We start from the raw sequence: 23,369 nt of genomic DNA, 5'->3' as shown, positions 1-23,369 counted from the left end.
GTGCTGTCATGTTCACAAACAATGACTCAACAAGCTCCATAGCCAGTAAGTCCTGTATTTAGTCACTAGCTTCTGTCTTACTGGACCAGTGAGAATAGCACAGAGGTGACTGAGATAAAAGAAATACTTTGAGGTGAAGGAAGAGAGTGAAACTGAAAATCAAGTCAACTTGCCTGACTGTGTCTCTGTTACTACCGCTGTTGCTGGAGGGCAGACCATGCAAGGAGCACAGTGCAGTCATACAGCCAGGATCTTTTTGTCTCTATGACAGTCCTGTCACTGTCTCCACCGGTTAGAGAGCCTGATGAGAAATAGATATTAGTTTGGAAGGAATGGAGTCCACAGAGGGCTCAGCCTCTTGACCTGTTATTACCTGGTAAGAAATGGCTTTACCCCTGTTGCTTGGAAACATGAGTCTCAGTGTTGCCAAGGAACCTTTGTTTTTTTCACTGCCATTTTCTTCCCTCTGGTGTGGCTTCACACTTCTTGTATCTTGAGTCTTTCTGTTTCACATGCTGTCTTTTTCTGTCTGTCTGTCCCACTAGTCACGCACACACAGCCAGCTCCCTCTCCCCTTTGATTTTGTATTAGTGTTTTCTTTCCTGAAGTGTCATACAAGCATCTTGTTTCCAGGACAACAGAGGTCTCAGCCTTTAGGGTTTTGTGCTGCTTTGGCTAACTTGTCACCCACAGAAGTACTTATAACATGGTGAGAGAAATCACTTACATCCAAATAGGCTGCAGATTGGAGTGGCTGTAGTGTTTTGTTCTGCAATACCCAGTAGGACTTGCTGATCTCAAATGCAGTCTGAGTGCCTTCTAGTGGCAGCAGGCTATGAGGATTCATCACTAGGTTCAAACAGCTGCCTGTGTGCTCTTGTAGACTCTGCCAATGTGCTAAAAAAAATCATGGGATAGAGATAAAGCAGACACAAGCAAATAGATTAGTGCAGTGGGTTTGGGGACTAAAAGATATCCCTCATTTCTAATTACAATTCTGTTGTGATTTTTTTTAAAGCAGTAAAAAGGATACACATTTGTTTTGACTGAGGCTTGCTGTAAAAATATTTTCAGAGTTTCTGTCTATCCTCTTAAGTCTATACTTGATAACTGTAGAAGTTACACCGCATTAGTTGAGCTGTGAAGTTTTGTCGGTCTATTTACTGTGAGAATCGTCTGGTGGAAATAAGCATAAACCAACTGTGTGTGGGTGTATGCAGAAAGGGATCATTTATCTGTCATTTCACATACCATGGCATGGAGACTTGTTTCTTTTGATGGCAATTATAAAAAGTATGCCAGGATTTTTACGATTTTTTTTCTTCAGTTTTTAGCATCTCATAAAATGTAGATTCTCTCAGTATAGCTGGACAAGCATTAGTAATTGACTATCCAGTTTTTGATGTGGCTGACTAGAACAGAGTTAATAAAAACAAAAATATTTCCATTTCATTCTGTCTTTGTAGTGTAAGTACGACTTCTGCTGGATCTGTCTGGAAGAGTGGAAAAAGCACAGCTCATCAACAGGGGGCTATTATCGCTGCACCCGCTACGAAGTCATCCAACAGGTGGAGGAGCAGTCGAAGGAGATGACTGAAGAGGTACACACACATACACACTAGAACTAGACACTGTGGTATTATATTATGTATGTGTTCATATTTTTTTAATACTTTTGTTTTCTGCCCAGTTAGCTGTTTTCTTCCTAACATATGACTTTAGGGACGTATATGACAATAGGGACCAAACAGAGTTGAGTGATGGTTACTGGTGGAGCCCCCTGTGATGATGAGGTACAATAAATATTGTGGAAACTGGTAGCAGAGCCTGGGCTTTGTCTGGCAATATTTTAGTCCTAAAAGTTAAAAGACTACTGCAGCGATTCAGCATTGTACTTTTCTAATATTGTCAGACTCAGTATGTGCAGTTTTTTGTAAAAAACACATACAAATTTTTATTCCACACATTCTTCTTCTGAGTCAAAACATGGTGCTTACATTACCCACAATGTAACTTGTGTGTTATGCTAGTAGCAGATAATGTTACCTGGAGATTCTAGCCTCAAGCACAGATGAATAGAGGGCTGCTGAGGTCTAGCAGGCTCACCCTCTAGCTCCAATTCCACACCAAAAATCCTAACTTATATTAATATTGCCTCAAGTAAGATTACTTAGGTTACTACCGCAGGCCCTCCTGCAGCTGCACTAGACATTGTAGAACTTCTTACACATACGGTGTAGCTCTCGTTGAGACCTGCAATCTTATGAATATAATTTGTGGAATTTCCCTTTAAACACATTTTGGAACAGCAGATCACTGTATCAAACACATGTTTTTACAATTGATACTTATATTTTACCCCACCAGCCTATCATTTTTTTTTTGTGAATTTGTCAGGAGCATCAGGAGAGACAATCCTCTTCTCGGGTGCTGATAGTTTACAAGATTAGATGACTTGTTTTTACTTTTTTGACATATTTTTCAGGAAATATGACATGAAAGATGAGTAACCAGGGACATTGCAGTTATGTTGCATGGGCTGTAACCTTTTGGCGATCAGGGTGCTCTAAACATGACTTCATAACTTAAAGAAGCAATATAAAGGATAGTTTTCCAAACCTGGTAAATACAACTCATTGAAAGGGTAGTTAAAACAAACTTTTGTGGATCAAAGAAATGTTGATCCAAGCATGCACTTGTACATGCAGACAGCCAAGAAGAGTACCCATGTTTTTGTGTTTATACACTCTAACAAGAAAGCACTTGAAAACACAAATATAGAAAAAAAAAGCATGTCTTGAGTGTTGACCAGAGAGCGAAACAGTCTTTTGCACCTGCCTCCATCAAAGGCGAAAAAAGTTTATTCTCAGTCAACTCTAGCATTCCTCCAAATCAAGTGTACTTTCCACCACATCTCCTTTGACTTGTAACAACCATAGTATTTACAGTTTCTCTCTGAGAGGGAGCAACATGCTCAGGAGATTATTGACTGTGACTGGTGTCTCATCACGGTTTTGCAGGCAGAGAAGAAGCACAAGAGCTTTCAGGAACTTGACCGCTTTATGCACTACTACACACGCTTCAAGAACCATGAGCACAGCTATCAGGTAAACAGGCCTGGCGTTGCCTTTCAATGATGTCTGCTTTGCATGGTATACAAACACTCATGCAGTGAATGTAGCTAGTTGTTATTTAGTATAAAACTGGTACACGACTTCATATGTGGGCATACTATTCAATGCAAAAGACTTTAAAATAATGAAAATATGGCACATTTGTATGCTGTACATCACACTGCCTTGATTAAAAAAAAAAAAAGTCTGCTGCATTCACTTAAGTTAATCTATTTAGCTTCATATTCTGGCAATATCTCCATTGTTTGGTTGGGCAGGCTTCCTAAAATGGTTTCCCTCAACAATAAAACCTAACAGCGTCTGTGTTCTTCACAATAGCTGGAGCAGCGCCTGTTAAAAACAGCCAAAGAGAAGATGGAGCAGCTCAGTCGCGCCCTGAGTGGAAGTGAGTGTGCAGTCGGCCGTAACAGTGTCAATCTTTAATACACATTGAAACTCGTCTTAATCTAGTCCTCTGATGTTGCACTTTGAAAAGTAGGCAGGGAGGGAGAAAAACACAAAAGAATTCTAACAATGCATAAAAACAATAGGTGTAATTATTATTCAGCAGGCACGTCCAAGTCACAAGAAATTGTTGCTTTGTGAAGAAGCTTTCTCTAGAGTCCTTAAATCCCCTGTCTGCATGGGCAACTACACTCTGTTTAGCATAGCAAAGTTGTGTTCTAATACACAACAGTTTAAATTTCAGTAGACTGTGATTAAAGTGGTGTTCGTTACATAATTACGGCTGCCAGCTGACAGAAATGGGATTGGCCTTAACTCAATGGTCATGAGTTTGGCTTAGCTCAAAGTTTGCACAGTTCTCTCTACATAATAAAATTTCAAGAAGGTTTTATTCTCCAGTAATAACCTTCAGCCATCACATGCATATCAGAGTCTGAATGCAGATAAAAGTTCTAAACATTTAAAGGATTGTGTTTCCTTGGCTTGTACTTGATGTCTTTTCCGTTATTCAAAAATACGTAGATTACTCATTAGTAGATAACACATTGAGTGAAAATATGTATTCAAATAAGCAGACCACAGCTTGAGCCTGATCCTCACCTTGGATCCAAAAATACAAAAAAGTTTCAATACTCAGGAGCTGTTACAAAGAGGGCTAAAGTTCAGTTCACCAGAGGCCAGCACAGTTCATGACCCTCTCTTCCCTGTCAGGCTGAACACCACAGATACAACTGAGAAAAACAGTAGTAACAGTTGACTTGATACAATGGAACTCTTCTTTCTCATGCTTTGTTTTAGGATTTCTCATCATCTGGTACTGATCTACTTAGAAGTCAAGTGAAGTAATTTAAGCTTGAATAAGCAATGTCTTCTTCAAAAGTAAAGTAGATATTCATTTTTGTTATCTGTCTCCTTTTCTTTCCCAGGGGAAGGAGGCCCACCTGACACTACATTCATTGAAGATGCAGTCCTAGAACTACTAAAGACTCGCCGCATCCTCAAGTGCTCTTATCCTTACGGGTTCTTTCTGGAGCCCAAAAGCACAAAGAAAGAGATCTACGAGCTTATGCAGGTTTCAGGCCTACTTACTGAGAAGAAAGACAAACGTTCACGGCAGTCAGCCTTATGTGGGCCATTAGAGATGTGGGAATGAAGCTTTTTACTTCATGGTCTTCACAGTCTGCCTCCGTTATATCTGCACATCTCAACTTTTAGTGAAACGTCTACTGGTATATAATTTACAATTGCCAGTATAGACACAAAATGTACTTTCATGCTTCTTTATTTTAGCCTTTCAGATAGTGTAAAATGAATAGGCAATGCTCCCAAAGGTTATACGGTTTCCGAAAGGCTTGTAAAATTAATATATTTTTGAAGTGGATATATAAACAGTGACCCTAAAAGTAGTTCACTTGCAGGGCTACTTCTAATGCCACTTTGTCCTTGAACATTCTAGCTTAGGAACAATTTGTTTCATGAGACATACTTAAACATAAAATTTAGTATTCATAACGTGAAGTCACATATTTGCTGACTTTCCTAAAAAAATTTCTCAGCCAGCTGTCTTTCTACCCTCAGACGGACTTGGAGATGGTGACCGAGGACTTGGCACAGAAGGTTAACAGGCCTTACCTGCGAACACCACGCCATAAGATCATACGTGCAGCGTGTCTGGTTCAGCAGAAGAGGCAGGAATTCCTGGCCTCAGTAGCCAGAGGAGTGGCCCCCAATGACTCTCCTGAGGCCCCCAGGCGCAGGTAACATAACCACAGGCAGTTTACGAAATGTGTTCCTCTAATCCTTACAATAAAAAAAAAACAAAAAAAACACTGCTTCATGTGTAAATGTTATGCTAACAAAAACTTCTCTCTGTCTCTTGGTGACTTGCAGTTTTGCCGGTGGAACATGGGACTGGGAGTATTTAGGCTTTGCTTCACCTGAGGTAACAGAACAAGCCTTCATTGGTTTTCAGTGAAAGTTTTTTTTGCTTAAAACATCATCAGTGCAATTTGAATCCAACAGTTAGAACATGTGACAGATGTATGATTTGACTCAGATATTTAAATTTGGAATCTTCAGTCTCTGATAACTGAACAGGTTAAAGTTCCATGGTTACAGTTGTTTTTACCAAAAATCAAATCAGTTAAAATCTGAGCTGTCAAATACCAAATGAATGAATCACCCCCTGCAGAAGATGCACATGTAGCTGTAATCAGCAATCACATCTATACTTCAGACTGAAAGTGGGTAATCACTGTGCTCGAGACAGATACCTATGATTTGTAGCATCATTTATCTAGAAATAGGGAGTGCTGATTTGATGCAATAATGTGGGCATAACGCTGTTAATATTACACCTAATCAAGTTTAAGTAGGAAAAAAAAACCACGTATGTCACAATTATTATATAATGAAATTATGCAGTTGTATATCTTATTATAAAATCAATGTGTGTGTCAAAGTTTTCTTAACATTGCTTGCTTTAAATATTGCTGTGTACCAGCAATGGCAAACCATGGTGACCCAAAGATCACCAAGTTATTCAACACACTGGAGAAAGCCAGATGGTTCGATGTTCCCCTGTGCACCCGTTCGGAATGATTAAAAGCACAGTACTCTGGCAAACACCTAAGTAGGTTGCTCACGATCATTGCACATTAGTAACAGGTGCTTGTAGTCAACACTTACAGTCATAAAACTGTCGACCACATAATGGTTTGATTATTGACCTGCCCTCGTTTCCTGCACAGCTTGATATAAGCACTCAATAACGCCACATAAGTCAACACACTGCAGTTACTACTCCAGTTTTCTACTATTGTTCAGTTTCTAGACTGTGGCAGTTCTTAAAAATGCAGGCTTTTTTTTTATCTGTAACAAAATCACTCAGCTTTAAAGCTTCATCACTGTTAAGGCTTTGTGTAGCTTTCTATCTCAAGCGCTGACAATATGACACAAAAAAGGAAATCAGACATAAAGGTTATTGTGCACATCTTTTAACAATGTAAAGCTGCTTTTTCCCATCAGACCTTTTTCATGGCATACATTTATACATGTCACAGCACAGGTAGAATTAATAATGGCCTAATTCCCTTACATTTCCCAGTAAGCCATGTCAGCGAACCAGCATGCACAAAAGCGGGACGTCATCTAAGTGGAATGCAGCAGTCATTAATGCACCTGTGCTTTCTCTACTGTGACAAGTCCACAATGTCTGCTGTGAAAAAAGGTCTATTGACAGGAAGACAAATGGCGAGATCCGTCGCACCTTCCTGTTTGATAAATGAGTTTTGAAACTCTTTTTCCTCTGCCTGCTCAGCACCATGCAGTGAGGCATGTTTACCTAAAAGTAAACTGTCTGTAGGACTGGAGGTGGGGGGTGTCTGGTTGCAAATATGGAAGAATGTAATATTTAGAATATGTTTTTTTGTTTTTTTTTAACTGTATAATCACTGTGGGAGCAGGTCTTCTTCCACAGTGGCCGCCACGTTGCCCCCATGTTTCTACTGTAGTCCAGACAATCCAAACATCGGCTTGAGGGGCCCTCTAGCAATTTTACGCTGAAATGATGACCACCATAGGTTGTCCTTCATGCATTAAAGAGCATGCAGTTGGTTGCTATTTGCACCTCACTGCTGGATGCTCCTAAATCCTACACTGAGCTTACATTGTGATAAAGGGGATGTTTTTAAAACTAAGACCCAGTATGTTAATTAGAATATTATACCTATTTATTTTTTCTGTACTCATTCATAACTACTTCAAATTCTTTTTATTTCCAAACAAAAACAGGCAAGGTACCACGATAGCAAACTGACATTTGTAGCTTACAGGAGTATAAACAACCGTCCCTATACTTTTTAGTAGATTTTTTTGAAGGCATCTGTAGATTAAAAAAGATCAATGCAACACGTTCTCTTATCTTTCACTTGTTGTCAGTCATAGCACACCAAAAGGTGAAGAAGCAGTCGGTTTTTTGGAACTGAAAATTTTCACGTCTTCCTGCTGAAATGGTTATACTTTGTTTTGCAGTTACTCTGAACTGAAGTAACTACTGTTGGTCTGGCCTGCTGACTACTATATTATATATGACAGACTTCAATGTTTATATGCACTGTGCTTAAGAGAAATGTGGTATTCAGTCCTAAGCCCAGACAAGTATACAAGGCACAAGAAAAATATAACTAAGCTGGGTGCACAGTACAAAGATGCAGCTTATCATCAAAAGAACAAATTATCAACATAAATTCAGGTGAGATACTCATCTTGCCTCCACTCTCTGTTCTCCCACAGGATTTATATAACAAGCCTGCAATATTCTGTCATCACTTCATTTCTGGCATGTGTATCTAGAGGTTCACAGTAAATGTTCCCATCACATGCTGAACACCCTGCCATTCTACAAAATATTTGTTTATTTTCGTCACCAAATTAGGAGCCTCGTTTTCTCAACTGTGGTAGTTAATGGGAACACCATAGTAATAATCAAAGCCGGATGACACTGCCTCACAGGCACAGCTACAGATGGTCTGCTCCATGCTTCTCACAATGCAGGCAAACCACTTTATAGTGAGCTATTTTTAGTGTGGTGGAAACATGAAAGACAGAGTTGACGAATGACAGGCTTTTGATTATCTATGAATGTGACTCAGTGACTTCTGCAAATGAATGAGATGATTGAATGAAGAATGAAGTTGATCATTTACTGAGGTACTCACATGGTGATGAAAAAACCTTTTTCACAAGAGTAACCTTGCAATTATCAGCACCTTGTGAGGGGAGGCAGTGGCATTGTAATTTTCCCATCATTTAGCACTTGACCACTACAAGTGCCATCTTATTAAAGCAGAGCCCTGAAACTATGAGTCAAGCTATGTAGAAATTTTATTTTCCAAAATACATCAGCCTGGCTTGACTGACCAAGATAAGTGATACAGTCCCTGTCTTTAAAAAAAAAACGTTCTAGTTGGATTAACTATACACTAATGCTAAAGAACTAAAAGCATTATGACAACTTATACTTAATGTGCTATTTGTGTTTTTGTGCAGCCAAAACAGCTCTAACCTGCTAAAACATGGATTCTGCCAGACTGGTAAAGGTGCCCTGTGGTATTTGGCAACTAGACATTGTCGTGATTTGGGGCACCACAGTCACCGGTTCATAGGTTGTCCCACCAAAGACCCCTTCGTATGGTTTACATTTGTCAGAGCCACTCTGGGTTAATTCCTATCCCATTCTTTGCAATGTTTCCAAAATATCACATAGCAGTGTCTTTGTCAATTTAAGAAGATGTATCTTACTCCCTCTGAAAAACACACAGTGTTGTCAGATGGGTTTTAGGCTTTTTGAACGTTGGGTGCATCATGTCATACCAATAAGAACTAAACCTGGGCAAAATCTGTATTTAAAATTCATCCAGTAAAATAAATAAATAAATAAATAAAATATTCAATTTTACTTTTGAATAACATCACTCTCTCATTTGACAAGGTATCTCCATTGCGTCTGAGATTAGTCAGGCATGCACAAGTAGTATTTTCAAACATGCGAATCTCAGTCCTCATGTTACTTAATTTGCATTCACTAGTGAGCTTGTGTTTTGCTACAATTCAGTCTAGACCTGAACCTGATGACTGACGGCTTGGTCTGGAGATGAAAGGCTTTAAAGCCGTCTCTCGGTGCTGAGCTTCCTGAAACAGAAGACTCAGACCACATTTAAAGCAAAATGCTTTTCTATTTAAATCACATTTGCCTTATTATAAATTCACCAATAAATGTTGATTAAAAAAAACTTTTTAATTTTTAGAATTGTGAGACTCAGGGACAAATTAACTGCTAGATTAGAGTATTTATAGAAATGAAGCAATAGAAAAGAATGTTAACCAAATGTCACCTTTTTTTTTTTTACTGGTGATGCAGGAGTATGCAGAGTTCCAGTACAGACGGAGACATCGGCAGCGGAGGCGAGGTGACATGTCCAGTCTCCGCAGCAACACACCCGACCCCGATGACCTCAGTGACAGCACTTTAGGTACTGCAGTGGATGTACAGAACTGTCCTCTGGGGATATATAACTGTCATTCCCTACCTAAACTAAAACTAAACCTAAAATTTTCTGCTCTAATCACAGACTTAGAGCAGCAACACACTACAAGATTTGAAAATAGTGGCACATCCAATACTACAGGATATTATTAAGGTTATCATGCCAGAGGAAGCAGTCAGGGAGCAGTATGTCACCAAGTGGAATCTCATAGGGATGTGAACGAAAACTTGCAGTAAGGCCAATACCACTTTGCAGTAAAAGAAATAGACAAAAGCACAAAGCTAAACGAGTCTGGATGAGAAAATGGTTGATTCTTCAGTGAGAGCTGGATGTAAGATTTTAAGATCAGTTTCAATGTCTGTAGCTAAAATTAGCCTTGAGGGACAGAATGTTTAGTGTTGCTTAGCAACATCAGCTGCTCTGGGCATTTTGTGGTCGTCATACCATCCCAGTTTTAATTCTTAAATATTAAACATGTTTAATTTCATCAGGGTAGCCCTTATGAGTCTATGAGCAGCTCGGGAGGGTTAAGACTGGATCTGTAAACCCCTCTAATACTGGATAATCTAGGCCAGACAATCGGTAACACTGAGGTCCCAAACCAGATTTCTCCCCTGATCGTCAGGAGGGGTGAAACAGAGACAAATTGGCCCAAAACTCCCCTGTAGTGTGAGCCAGGCTTAAGTAGCATCGTGACAGCAGCAAACATGGCATCAGAACTAAGTGTCAGAAGTTAAATTGCTTTTTAAATGAATTAATAGACTTAATGTTTTCTAGGGTGCAGTGCATGGCAATATATCTCTTTGTGGAAACTGGATCAGTTATATGCAGAGCACAGTCAGGCAGACCAATAGTGACCACACCATACTCAGAAGATCACTACATCAAGCTTTGTTCACAAAGAAATGGAAGAGCAGCTTTATCACAAATACTGAATTTGCTGATTGAATAATGCAAGACTCAAATCAGCAGAAGTCCTGTGAACAGAAAGCTGTCTCGTAGTTTCTCAGAGGACAAGTAGCATTTCTAAACCACTTCTCAGAAGGGAAAACACAGCAACACACTTGGGGAGGGTTAAAACATAGCAGTATTTCACAGTGGATAATGGGAACAAGTCATATTAGCTGATGAATCCAAGTTTGTGCTTTATGGCAGAAGGTTGTGTAAGGAGGAGAACAGAAGAGAGAAGGATGGCACAGTGTATCAGTGAAACAAGGTGGTGGGAATATCTAAATCTGGTGCTGTTTTGCCTCTCTGGAGCTGGACACCTTCACCAAATCGACACCTTCACCTTGGCCAAGGACAAGTGGCACTCCATTTTTCAGAGACATGCTACACCCTCTGATTTGCATCTTTGTGGGAAGGATTCAAAGTGCCACAGGATAATGAGCCCAAACACAGCTCAAACCTCGAAGAACTACTCGAGGAGCCAAAGAGTGCTCCTACCAGTCACTGACAACATTTTACTGGAATATTTTTTGTGATAATGGCAGCAGATGCACACTAGCAGTGAAATATATTTGTAATATACCAAGTTTTATATATGGGAGGTGAGGGTGCTTTTAAGTATAACACAATATGTATAATTCTTATTTATCAATTAACTACACAGTGCAGTAAACATAAAAAACTAGCTCATATCATCACATCACAGTTTGCCTTTAAACCGGCACAGGTTCTTCATTGTGTATTATCTCCTTTCGTATCCTGTGGCTGAACATTGTTCTTTATTACTCTGGCTGTACGTTTGGGGTCATTTTCATGCTACAGAAAGAATTTAGGACCGATCAGATGCCTCCCTGATAGTAATCTAAACATCCAATGCACCCAGAAACACATTACAGTACGCTGTTAGCTATAAACTACATTGATCCAGTCACCCTCCCTTAGTTTTGCTGCACTGATTCGTGCAGAATCCAAATTAGAGGCCAAACTCTGGAAAATCACAACTGCTCAAGTTCAATAAGGCAGTATTTCTAATCCATCAGTCTTGTCCATCACAGTGGTGCTTTGTTTTTGGCTGTGCAGAGTGAAAGATAGATGAAACTTGCAGTTTTGAAACCAGCTAATAGGTTCTATTGTGCCAAGATGGATTTATTGATTTCAGATGAGAATACTGATTTGTGAATTTCCTGGCAGAACGCTGACTGTGCATACTGTCAGGTTGCTATTACTTGGTCATTTTGCAGCACTCACTAAAGTAAAGATGATTTTGCTAAATGTGATAATTAGCAATCGACTAACCTTCTGTCCATGTGTTGCTGTAAAGATTCAGTTTAGTGATTGTAATTCTAATGGTGGCCATTTTTTTTCCTTGTCCGTTTTTCTACAAAGACACACAGGATGTCGGAGGTGGGCGTAGACAAGGTCCTCTGATGGTGAGTGCACAGTTGCTCTTTTCATCTTAGCTCAAGGCTCTCAGCTTTTAAAACTTTTTAGATAACTTGAATGAAGTACAGCAATATTTAACAAAAAAATAAAATACTATTTGACTTAACAAGTTTCGGGTTATGTGTCTTTCCTAAAGGCAAATTTAAGTCAACATTTAAAAAAAAATTCTAATCCAATTATTTTCACTGTAGAATTGCACCAAGTTAATCGTATAAAAGATAAGACTGAAACCAGAATCAAAAATCTGGTAAAATGGGGCCACAGAATCTAACAGACGGATGGTTTGAAATCAGAAAGGTAACTAAAAGATGCCTACAAAAGTTGATGAATAGCAATGGTTTCATGTATTGTGATTTTTGACAGGTAAAATAAACAAGTTAAATAAATCCCATGTTTTAGATTTAAAGATTTCAACTGTTGTCCAGAAACCCCTAAAATGAATCAGTTACCCACACTGTACAGGTAGGCATGCTTCTTCACTACCATCATCATTGCTACTCTATTTGTTTTCTTAAGTCAAGCCTATACACATCGTCCAGATGCCATTCATACTTACGACTGCACCAAATCCACAACTGAAAATAATCCCCAACAAATAAACAATTTACTCTGGTTTGAGTGACATTTTCCAAAAACTACAGCGCCCAGCTCTCTTAGGATTTTTTTCCTTTTAATGGGTTTAGGGCGGACAGATAAAGGCTGGCTAGCGACGGGCTAAATCACTGTTATTTTGCGGGACTTGTTAACAAAAAAATACAATATCACAATCCTTTACCATTTGTGAGTTTTTAAAATGTAAAACCTCAAAAACACAATCAGAGCAAAGCACGGCTTAAAAATAACTGTCACTGCCTACAGGTTTGTGTGTCAAAATGTCAAAACTGCAGCAGCTGTTGCTTTCCTTGTCTTGTCCTCGTCTGCATCTGCAGCTCTAACCGGCTGCTGCTTTTACTTTATTTGCCAATAGGTGGAGCCGGTTGGACTGTGATTCTGAAAACTGTTTTCTGTAACTAGATGATAGCGGTTTGGCTTGAGTTGCTGACGCTGCGTATCTTGTATATTCTTGCAGGGTCTTGGTTCCTTGGACGACGATGATCCTAACATTCTTCTGGCTATTCAGCTGTCACTCCAGGATTCGGGGATGGCAGGGATTGGGTCCCATCACGAGATTCTTGCCAACGAAGCCTCACTTGGCGCAATCGGCACCTCCCTTCCTTCTAGGCTTGAGCAGAGTGGTCCAGGTGTTGAGGTCCTCCCCAGAGCTTCTCTAAGCAGCTCAGAACTGCTGGAGCTGGGAGATAACTTGGCAAGACTTGGCAACATCAACATCAGCAGCCAGTACTCTGCTGCGACTGGTGTTCCCATCTCTGTGCAGCACTGTGACAGTCATCACCGGGTGTACGGGGCCTCTGTGCCGATACCTATGGCTGCAGGTGGCAGCAGCTCCTCCACAGGCCTCTTCTCTTCTTCCACTGACACAACAGACTCGACCACATGCGGCAGCCACGACCCATCCTCATCCTCTGCTTTAGCAGCAAATGCTAACCTGCTGGGCAACATCATGGCTTGGTTCCATGACATGAATCCTCAAGGCATCACCCTGGTCCCACCCACCTCCTCCGACACCGACTCAAACCTGGGTGCACTCCATGCGGGCGGAGGAGTCTGCCTGCAAGATGACGACAAAAGCGGGGTCGTCGTCCGCCCTGAAAGCAGGAAACCTCAGGAGGTGATGGCAGACGTGGGTTTCTGCTCTCAGAGACTGAGTGACATGGAGGAGAAAGAGTGCGCCGTCGCCGAGAGGCCGACACAGTTAGATCTAGTAGGGCTGGACGCCATGCCGCTACCTTACATGGCAACCCTTGACGCAAGCGGAGAGCATGCTGAGCGCAGAGGCTCGAAGGTCTGCCATGTCGACAGCCCGCTCTGTGACTCTGTGTCCGACCAGCTGCCTAGCACCAGCTCCTCTGAGTGGGAAGAGCAAGTGCACTTGGTATGATCTGACTGGCTGAGGTGGGAAGGAGCTTTTAAAGAAGGCCAAAAACCACTATAGATCGCAAACAGAGTTGAGGAATATGTGTAGTAGCAGGAGTAATGTACAGAGAATGGAGGATGTGTCAATCACACTCAGCTTGAAAGTGGGGGAAGAAGTAGGCTTTTAATTTCTATGCAGGCACTTAACCTTACAGTACAGTCAGATTGGTTCCCTGCATTTACTGCATTGTCAGCCACCCCCAACAACCAGCCCTCCTGCAAAGAAAGCACTAACCTAAGAGATCACATTCAATTACCACTTTCAAGAAAGTAGCTCCTTAAAGGTTTCCGTACTGATGAAAATACAAATAAGTTGTTTTTTCTGAAATCAACTTGAGGGGAGATTAGAGATTTAGGAACTGTAACCTAGCAACTGTTCATTTTGTTTCCACTGGAGTAAAAGCCTACTGTATCAGTCTGGATCTGGTTCGAGGGAGATTGTTCAGCTGAGCAGATAAATATTTTTGCTCCAGTATTCAATCTGTCAGACACATCCTGAGAGATAGTTCTCACTCCTGTTCATATCTGCCTACATTATAGGTGCCAAACACTGACTAGCAAAAGCACAGTTTGCAGTCACCAAGTGGATTCTTCAAAGCAAATTGTGCCTGCTTATTACAATCTCAACGACTCAGCTGAACTTCTGTGTGAAAGTCTCGAGCCATATTTTTATTTGAGATTGCAGCTGGGTGATATTTTCAAATCTCACTGGTTAAAAGCTGTAGTGTGCTGTGTAAAACTCTAGTTTAAAACCATAATGGTTGTGTTCTTTAGTATGTGAAGCATCCACATTTAAAAAAAAAAAAAAAAAAACAGCAACTAATTATTTAACTGAAAAGTAGGTGGCCTGCTCAAAAACATTTCAAAATGGACTTGACAATGGTTATTCAGCTCAAAGCCTGAGTCCTAACACACTTTGAATAGGAAGTGTCTCTTAGAGCTTCAAAAACAACAAATGCTGACAGGCCCATAGGGGCTGCTCAGTGTGATTCAGTTCACACCTTTGTGACAGCATATTCTGAATTCCATTGTAGCTTGTCTTAAATTAACGTTTGAGTACTGCAGCCGACTGTGGAGTGTGACAGATAAAGTAGATAGCGAGTATTCTTGTTTATGTACTGCAGGGAAGGCCAGTGAAATAGATAATCAGGCAATCACATTCAGACTAGGGTGAATTAATTAATCAAGCCCACGTCACTGTAATTTATCTCTGGGTTCTGTTTCAGTGTAATAACAAGCAAAGCCTTCTTAGATCTCTGCAGATATCCCGGACTGCAGGGTAATGCACGGAGAATTCATGAATGTGAATAGCATCTCAACCACATGGAGAGTCCATGTCTTTGAAACGGTTCTCTACACAGTTAGAGATACAGTGCCTTTGTGTCAATCACCATTATTAAGTTCTTTTTCACATATTTTTTCTGAGTGCTAAATACACACGATCTGCAGTGTAAACTAAACAAAAACACCTGTTACCTTAAAGTTATTTCTCTTGTATAACATTTATAGTGTGCTGACATAAGCTCTTGATTTTTTTTTTCATCAAAATATTTGTAGCATGAGGCTTTTGTTGGTTCTAGTATTATGTTAACGAATAACACTGATTTTTATATGATTTGGTAAAATAGAATTAATAATGTCATACTTTGAAACCTTGTTCCCAATTATTTTGAAGAAAGGTGTTTTATTTTTCCTCTGGTTTTTGTGTGTAAGGCTTTTTGCCTTTGAAACAGTTGGTTTTCCTGTGGTTTAGAAACTAAAATCACTGTATTGACTTTGGAATGAGTTGACCTACTGTATATGTATTATATATATATATCTTACCTGAAGACGCTAAAATGGAGGAAAGTTGCAATATAAAGTAGGTATTTATTTGAAATAAAACGGATCCATTTCAGTAATGGATTGTGAATAACCCGTATGAAATAAAACACACTGTTAAGTGTTTCACCTTTAGGACTTCAGTAAGTTTTTGTACAGACTAATGTCTGACTGAGGTCAACGACCTTTCCCTTGCAGATGTATAGAGCAACATTAAATCTAACGATAGTGATTGCTTTAAAAAGTGTCTTGAAGTTGTGAGTGCCATATGGTTAATGGAACTAACTCTGTTGGTCATTGTAAGTGCGTCAATCAGAGGAGATAACATGTTGCCCTTTCTGTGTAACAGTATGCTGTGCATGAAATGGGTTCTACATGAAATTTATACTTTGTTTGTATTTCACCTCTAATGTCCAGGTGATTTATTTTAAATGGCATATAACATTTTGTAACTCATTGAAATTTTCTATTGTAAAGCAACTAATCCTTGAAATGCTATTTGCACTTTGATAGTCTATACTTGATACATTCCCTCTTTATATGAAACAAAAAGATGTTTGGTGTGTGATGCCAATAAACTATGTGTTGAGTTTTACTTTGTGGTTTTGTGCATAAATATATATTTAAAAGAAGACATCAGAGCCTAGCTTAATGTTCGTGGTTAAGCTGAGCGATTTGAACTTTTATTGTATTCAGACCAGCGTTTGCATCTTAAAGATTCATTTCAACTAAAAGAAAAATGAGAAAATGTATTCTAAACTGTGGTTTAGTAAGATGATTTAACTTTATAGAAGCTAATTTGCCTGATAATGATGAAACGCCACAAGCGAGTAGTGAAGTGGCTCATTTGTGAGTTCAAGCGTAAGCAGCATGTAAACAGCAAACAAATATTGTTTAGCACATGAATATGATTTGTAGGTAGGTATACATGTCAGTGCAATATAAAAATCTCACTTGTATAAATGCACAAAACACATTGCCGTGTACAATAACATAAAAACCCTGATACATGACAATAATATGAGCTGTCTTAAATCGCAGACATGCATGTGTGCTTAAATATGGCAGTAAATGTATGTAGAGTCAAAAATGTGTGAATCCTCATTCAATATGACCCTAAATTTATGCTAAATTCAACAACTGCATCGTGTGTGTGTGGGAAGAGTGTCAGCGTTTCTTTAGGGAGGCCTGTCATGGAGCCTCCATGTCAGCGGCAGAGGCCAATTAACTGCAGCAGGAGGAGGAACAGGGAGACAATGTCCAAATACAGGTTGAGAGCAGCAAATATATACTCCTCTGGAGAGACTTCATACTTCCTGTGTTTTCCACCCAGGATAAGCTGCGTATCAAACACCAAGTACTGCAGAGAGACAGACAGAGATGAGATGCTTCAACACTACCAACACTGACGTCTGAAGGCAGCGTGTGTGTGTGTGTGTGTGTGATGAAAGAGACCAAGAGCTGGTTACAGGAATCGGTGTGAAAGAAAACACGGGCAGTATTTCTTATTTTTGAGAGATGGCTCTGTGCAGATAAACAGGCCATATAAATTATTGCATAGTCAGACTTAGGCAGCTGAAAATAAGTTGTGACTTGCTGTTGACAGCCCGCTCAGCCCTGTGTGCAGCCGCAGTTTGTTCCACCAGCTGACGGGAGGGGTCACAACATTTGCTGTTAATGCCAAAGGCACGCAGAAAGGTGGCTGTGAAATTGAAGCCCACCGCTGTTAAGCAGTGCATAATTGAAATTAAAGGGCACAAGGACATCAGAGTCTCTCTCTCTCTTTACACTAACTACTGTGACAAACAGCGGCGACGGGCTGCTCAGTGCTGGGATCAAATCTTACATCACATACACTCACTTGACATTAAGCTTTCTTTGATGATGGTTTCTTTCCTGTTGAAAGGTCATTTTCCGTCTGTTTTTGATTCACAGATTTGTAGAAAATCGTGTTCTGTCAGGAGGGCTTGAGTGTACTTACTAAAGAAAACAGCAAGGTTCCCAGGCAGGCATATGTGATGTAAGCATACTGTAAAGGAATCAAAGAAGCATTTAGCCACACAAATGACTTTATTTGTGATAATACGGTAATAAACATGCATAGCGCTTACTATTTAAAAATAAATGTGATATCCTGCCTTAGTAAAATGATGCTGTGTGCAGTAGATGTGATAAATCATCCTTTATATCACAACATGACAGAGTGTGGACACTTTCAGCCCTATTTTTCATTCTAGCTGTTCTGAAGTAAACATGATGGTGAAAGCTGATAAAGTGTGGACACAGTATGTTTAAGGATAGCAGTGCTTATTTTCAGTTCCAGTTCATTTGTCTCCTGGAAAAATAGTACTTTAAAATTGACAGAATGAATACTTCTGTACAGACCCGCTGGCTACTTAAGCCTAAAACACGAACAGCTGTCACAGTAAACAGCAGTGTACATTTAAATGCATCAGTTTGAGATCAGTGTAACTCTGGAGAGCTTTGAGAATACGTGCTCTTCTCCTTTATAGTCTGCTCAGCACACAGGTCAATGCCAGCACATTGTGGGGATAAAAGCCACAAGGCTGTACGTACTGTCTGCTGCTAAATGCTGCAAATCATTTCAAATGTGTCCTCATTGCAAACAGATGTGTAAACAAAGTGGGTCCTTGGTTTACCTGTGATCGGAGGATCGCACAAAGCAATGCAAATGACAAGAGGGTCCAGCCAAACACCCACAAGCTCCCACTTGCTGTGGTGAAGTCCCACTGGTGCCGGAAAAAGGAGGTGAGATGAGAGAGACAGACACTGAATGTGACGAGCCTCTTAAACAGAAAACTGTAGACACAAACATTTACACTCATCGTTCCCATAAAAGCCAGGAGCGCTCAAGGTCGTCTGCTGCAGCTGTGCTTGTGAAGCGCTGCAGATTTTGAAAATGATAAAGACAAACTGGAGTTCAATGCACGGGAACATCCTAATGATTGTGGGTACAAACGCTCCTGGATAATGAATCAACATGCTGCTACACGTGCACAAAAGAGGAGAGTGGAGGTGGCCTTTTAACCTACTTGCCCTTTTCATATTGACAGAAAAAAAAGATGGCAGTTACTACAAGAGAATCACTAACGCTGATCACCTGAGGAGGCTATGAGCCGAACATGCAAGCTGGTCCTGCGTGACATTTTTATCACAGTGACAGAGATCAAAAAGCTGTGAACTGCAGAGCAAGAGGTGCTGGACAGTGATGAAGAGGAACATGAAGTCATAAAAAACAAACTAAAAGTGTCTGATGTGGTGGCTGCTCACTCAGCCAATAAAACTATATTATTGGCAGAGGGTTTGGTCACTTTTACAGCCCAGTATTTCCCTCTACATTTAAACCTAAGGACTAAATGTCTTCCTGCTACAGATTAATAAAGAGCACTTACAGCCAGAAGCTGCATACTTTCAGTTCTCCTGCTTGCTTCATCCATTCTTAGCAAACAGAATAAATGTCTCCTTCAGCTACATTAACCAACAAAATATGTGAAATGTCAAACTGCATTTAGAAGCAATTAAAACGGACTCTGAATGAAATCTGAACGTGGCCGACATCTATTTCACTTTCCTGTTTTTGTACCACTGGCTGTGTGATTACTTTTGTTCTGAATATGAGCCACTTATTGAAGCAGCACATCAAACTTTTAGCGAAGTGATTCTCAAAAGGTCTTGTGCAAACTGGCTCTGCTTAATAAAACACTGCAACGTGTAATAAAACTTTTAAATGTCGCACACACACAAGCAGAAGCTGTGTTATATAAACCAAGAGACATCTTCATGTAATTTATTATTAGACTTTAAGTCGGAAGTGTATTTTCAAAAAATTAAATAAAAGGAATATGTGCATGCTGTTGCACAAAACTCATCAGAAAAAACTTCATCAATATGAAAATGTTTCACTGGAGAAGCACGTGTCTCTGAAAGGGCCTTTACAAAAAAATAATTTTGCAACATGTTTGCCTAATTACACAGTAGAATGCACAGTTAAATGCAAGAGAGGTGACTTAACAAATAACTGAGGCCTGAGACCCCCTCTGATCTCTGAAGGTAAGAGCCTCAGACAGCATATAAACAGCTCAGACGGAGGTTTAACTCTGTCTCACCACTGGACATGAGGAATTAACTTGACTGACAAATACACTGATCTCAGCAGCAATCATAGTTTTGCCTGGACAGCAAATCCATCAGCGGTTTAAACCTTTGCCGGTGCATATAGCAAACGCTGCATGAAAAGAAGGGGAAAAAAAAAAAAAAAAAGAGAAAAAACCCAGCCAACAGCTCAGCTTAGCACGTTCCTTTTGGCTGCACAGGAAACACAGATCAGTGTATGGACATTTACCACTGAGTGCATAGCTAAGTCGCCGGCAGTTTATGAAATTTCACTTTCGGGTGCACTGCAAACTGGGCTCAGAATGTGTGACGCGTCTTACCTTTGACTGCATGGCAAACACGCTCAAGGAGAAGGACACCAGCGCTGTTGCCCCGACGGCCCAAAGAACCGCTTCAGCTTCGAACCGCCTGCAGGCAGAAATATCAAACAGATGTGAAGCTGGAAAGGCACCCCCACAGTATCATGTCTAGCTAGTCAGCAGCAGGCAGACTGGATACAGGAACAGTGGGGTTCTGCTCTATCCTAAAAGGGGAACATCACTTTCTTATAAGAAATGTGGTATTTTTTTTCATTAAACAGTCTGTATTATGTGTCTCAACTAGAGCGATGGCAGAGACCCCCACTGGACGTGCACTGCATAATGTATCACTTATGTTCGTTTCCTATCAGTTAGAGTTTCAGCTATAGCAATATCCTATAAATATGGTAATTTGAATGTATTATTGATTGCGAGGCTGATGCCTTTTCTGACAGCGTGACATGCTGCTGAAAAAGAAATGTCTCACGGATGGAGAGAAAGAAACTTGTGTTTGCACAGGCACCAATACACAGCAATTGGTTTTGAACTATTTGCGATGCTTCAGATTTATCTGCACCTGAAAACCCGGAAAATGTGATTCCATATGCTTTTTAATTTGGTAAACCAGCAATGATTACATCTTATCGAGTCTGATGGCTTCTTTGCTGGCATCAAACACGCGATCTGATATGGATCAAATGGGATTATTATTGTGTAAATGAGTCAGCATCAGGTGGATACTCATCCTTGGAAACACTCACACTGACACGGATCCAAGCATCATACCCTCTACAACAGTCTGAGACAGAAAGAGAGAGAGGGAGACAGAGAAAGGGGAAGGGAGAGACAAATGGAAAGTAAATACATGACAAAAAACACAGTGAAGTAGAGCAGGTGTGGTGGCGGTTTAATTTGATGCCTGGCTGGTGCTGCTTCTACTCACAAACAGGCCCAGGGCAATAAAATTGAGGGGTACTTGACGACGGAGGTTGTCACAGCAGGAAAAGGCCAGAATGAGCACAACCACCATCGTGCTGTTTCACAGAGAATATAGAGTGTATCGTAAATAACAAATAAACAGCCTATAAACAGAAAAAGAAGCATTGTGTTCAATACGTGGACCCACTGAGTGTATTATTTATGCACAGCGTCGCTGGCAGTTTCTTGGACCAGGACTCAGACTGGGATGGCAGGCTGTGAATAACATCCATGGATTTCTATGTGGATGTTTTCATTTACCAAACAGGAAAACTTGTAGCTGGTCTAACTGGTTAAAACAAGAAAGTGTGTTGCAACTAAACAATCTAACTTTTGTTTTTTTATGGCTTACATCATGCTGTAGGTGAACCAGTAGCTGTCCTCTGTCCATTCCCTGAGTGCGTCCCTGTTATTTGATAGGGAAAAGAGAGAGAGAGAGAGATGGGAGTGCTTAATAGAGCCTCCATTTATTTGATAGGAGTAATAGAATGATTTTATTAAATATTAACAGAGGGCAGAGCATTGTGCACAGGGGAGCTGAATACAATTTATGAAAAGAAATTACTGTAGCAGCCTTCTACCACATCCATTACATAAAACATAGAGGACTTTCAAACTACTGAAAGCAAAAATATTATGTAGCAGGTATGCTTTTTTTATTGTACACCATCTTGTTTCAAATTTGGGTTAGGGCAGCTATAATGTCACTCTGTGGCGACAGATGGACAGGTGCCTGACACGGACTCATCTCTTTCTTGGAAGGAATTCAAATGTATAATGGTGCCTCACCAGTAAAGAAAAGCACAGATGATCCCGATAGTGAACACCAGCTGAATCAGCAAGGTCAAGTAGACTTTCCGAATGAAACCTGTGTGAGAAAAAATGACCCATACACACAGTGAGGCAAGATAGGCAGAGATAGACAGACAATAGAGACACAGACAACAACAATAAAAAAAACACAAAAAAAAAACAGTCTGAGTGAAGCAGACAGTCAGGTAGGGCTGTCTCAAAACAGCTGTGTTTTCACCAAACCTGCATTTTATTCTCTCATTTAAAATGATTTGTGTTGTGTGGGAGGAGAGCTGAGCCGAGGTGCAGCAGAGATCAGGGAACAATTTTCAATTCAAAATCAATTTCAAGAAAACACTGCAAAGCAAATGAGGGAGTAAATATTGTTTATCAGCTCTGACCACGCAAACAAATTTCCTCTTGCCTTCTGTTTCTCTGTTTTATTCGTCCTGTCCTTTAGCCCTCACCTCTTCGTATGGCACCGTCGCTGAAGACGCTATCCGGAGGGTCATCGGAGTAGCTGGGAGGAGCGTCACTGTACTGTTGGTCGTATCCAGCTGCTGGTGCCGTTGGTCCCACAGGATGGACCATGTTATCAAAGCTGCCAGGAGGAGACACCACAGCAATGTTGCCCTTCCCCACCTACGCCATTCAAACAAGCAACACAGGAATTCAAACTACACCTCTACAAAACTCTCCTTTTGAACAAAACCATAAATGACCATGAATAGTGGTTTTAATATTTCTTTTGAAGTGAGTTAATGAAATGGAATAAATCATCCTTGTGTAATTAAATGTGTGTTGAGGTTTTATGATGAGCCACTGATCAAAGGCTAGACTAGAGTTGGAATTTGGATGATTTTAACTGACTTCCTCATTTTAGTTTTCTAACAAAATGTCCCATGATTGCTACCAACCTGATAGCTCATCCCTGTGTAGGAATTCGGTCCGTACTCCTGGGGGCTGTACGGAGGGGGTCGAGGTAAGAATTCATCGTTGTTGCTCTGGGCCATTCTACTAGAAGTTAGCAAACCTTCTCATCAACTGAGACACAAAACTGAGAAGAGAAGAAACAAGACACATCCAAGTACGTTGAAGTCACAAACAGCGTCCTTGTGGATGGTGTCAGCATCTTCATCAGCGATGTTAAATTGCCGAATGGGGCAATGTCAGCGTGGAACAAATAAATGGGTAATTACAAAATGATGCATCACACAAACACAGAGCCAACCATGACTAACATCCATAATTATGGCCTTAAACCTCAGTTTAATAGAGCTGTATGTATATTTAAT

General features: G+C 40.3%; 2 protein-coding genes across 3 annotated transcripts in view; one reads left to right on the top strand and one right to left on the bottom strand.

Annotated features, from left to right (window-relative positions):
- Positions 1-16,466, top strand: part of ankib1b (ankyrin repeat and IBR domain containing 1b) — a 32,407-nt gene extending 15,941 nt beyond the window's left edge. For both annotated transcript variants that reach the window (XM_008276993.1, XM_008276994.1), the window contains exons 12-20: positions 1,467-1,601; positions 3,021-3,107; positions 3,453-3,519; positions 4,505-4,650; positions 5,157-5,335; positions 5,469-5,520; positions 9,499-9,610; positions 11,960-12,003; positions 13,086-16,466. In XM_008276993.1, the coding sequence (XP_008275215.1) occupies positions 1,467-1,601; positions 3,021-3,107; positions 3,453-3,519; positions 4,505-4,650; positions 5,157-5,335; positions 5,469-5,520; positions 9,499-9,610; positions 11,960-12,003; positions 13,086-14,015 (1,752 nt within the window). In that variant the 3' untranslated portion in view covers positions 14,016-16,466. The remainder of the gene's footprint in view (positions 1-1,466; positions 1,602-3,020; positions 3,108-3,452; positions 3,520-4,504; positions 4,651-5,156; positions 5,336-5,468; positions 5,521-9,498; positions 9,611-11,959; positions 12,004-13,085) is intronic.
- Positions 16,467-16,531: 65 nt separating this feature from the next.
- On the bottom strand, positions 16,532-23,087 carry LOC103353839 (protein lifeguard 1). The gene is made up of 10 exons (XM_008277000.1): positions 22,992-23,087; positions 22,542-22,716; positions 22,072-22,150; positions 21,635-21,688; positions 21,248-21,338; positions 21,066-21,103; positions 20,326-20,413; positions 18,532-18,621; positions 17,853-17,900; positions 16,532-17,231 (listed from the first exon to the last, which is right to left on the bottom strand). The coding sequence occupies exons 1-10, from the start codon at positions 23,085-23,087 to the stop codon at positions 17,079-17,081; spliced, it is 912 nt and encodes a 303-aa protein (XP_008275222.1). The 3' UTR covers positions 16,532-17,078.
- Positions 23,088-23,369: the final 282 nt, after the last annotated feature.

Source organism: Stegastes partitus, unplaced genomic scaffold (assembly GCF_000690725.1).
Source record: "Stegastes partitus isolate 25-593 unplaced genomic scaffold, Stegastes_partitus-1.0.2 Scaffold85, whole genome shotgun sequence".
In the NCBI taxonomy this organism is placed as follows: domain Eukaryota; kingdom Metazoa; phylum Chordata; class Actinopteri; family Pomacentridae; genus Stegastes; species Stegastes partitus.
This window is presented reverse-complemented; position numbering and strand designations above follow the sequence as displayed.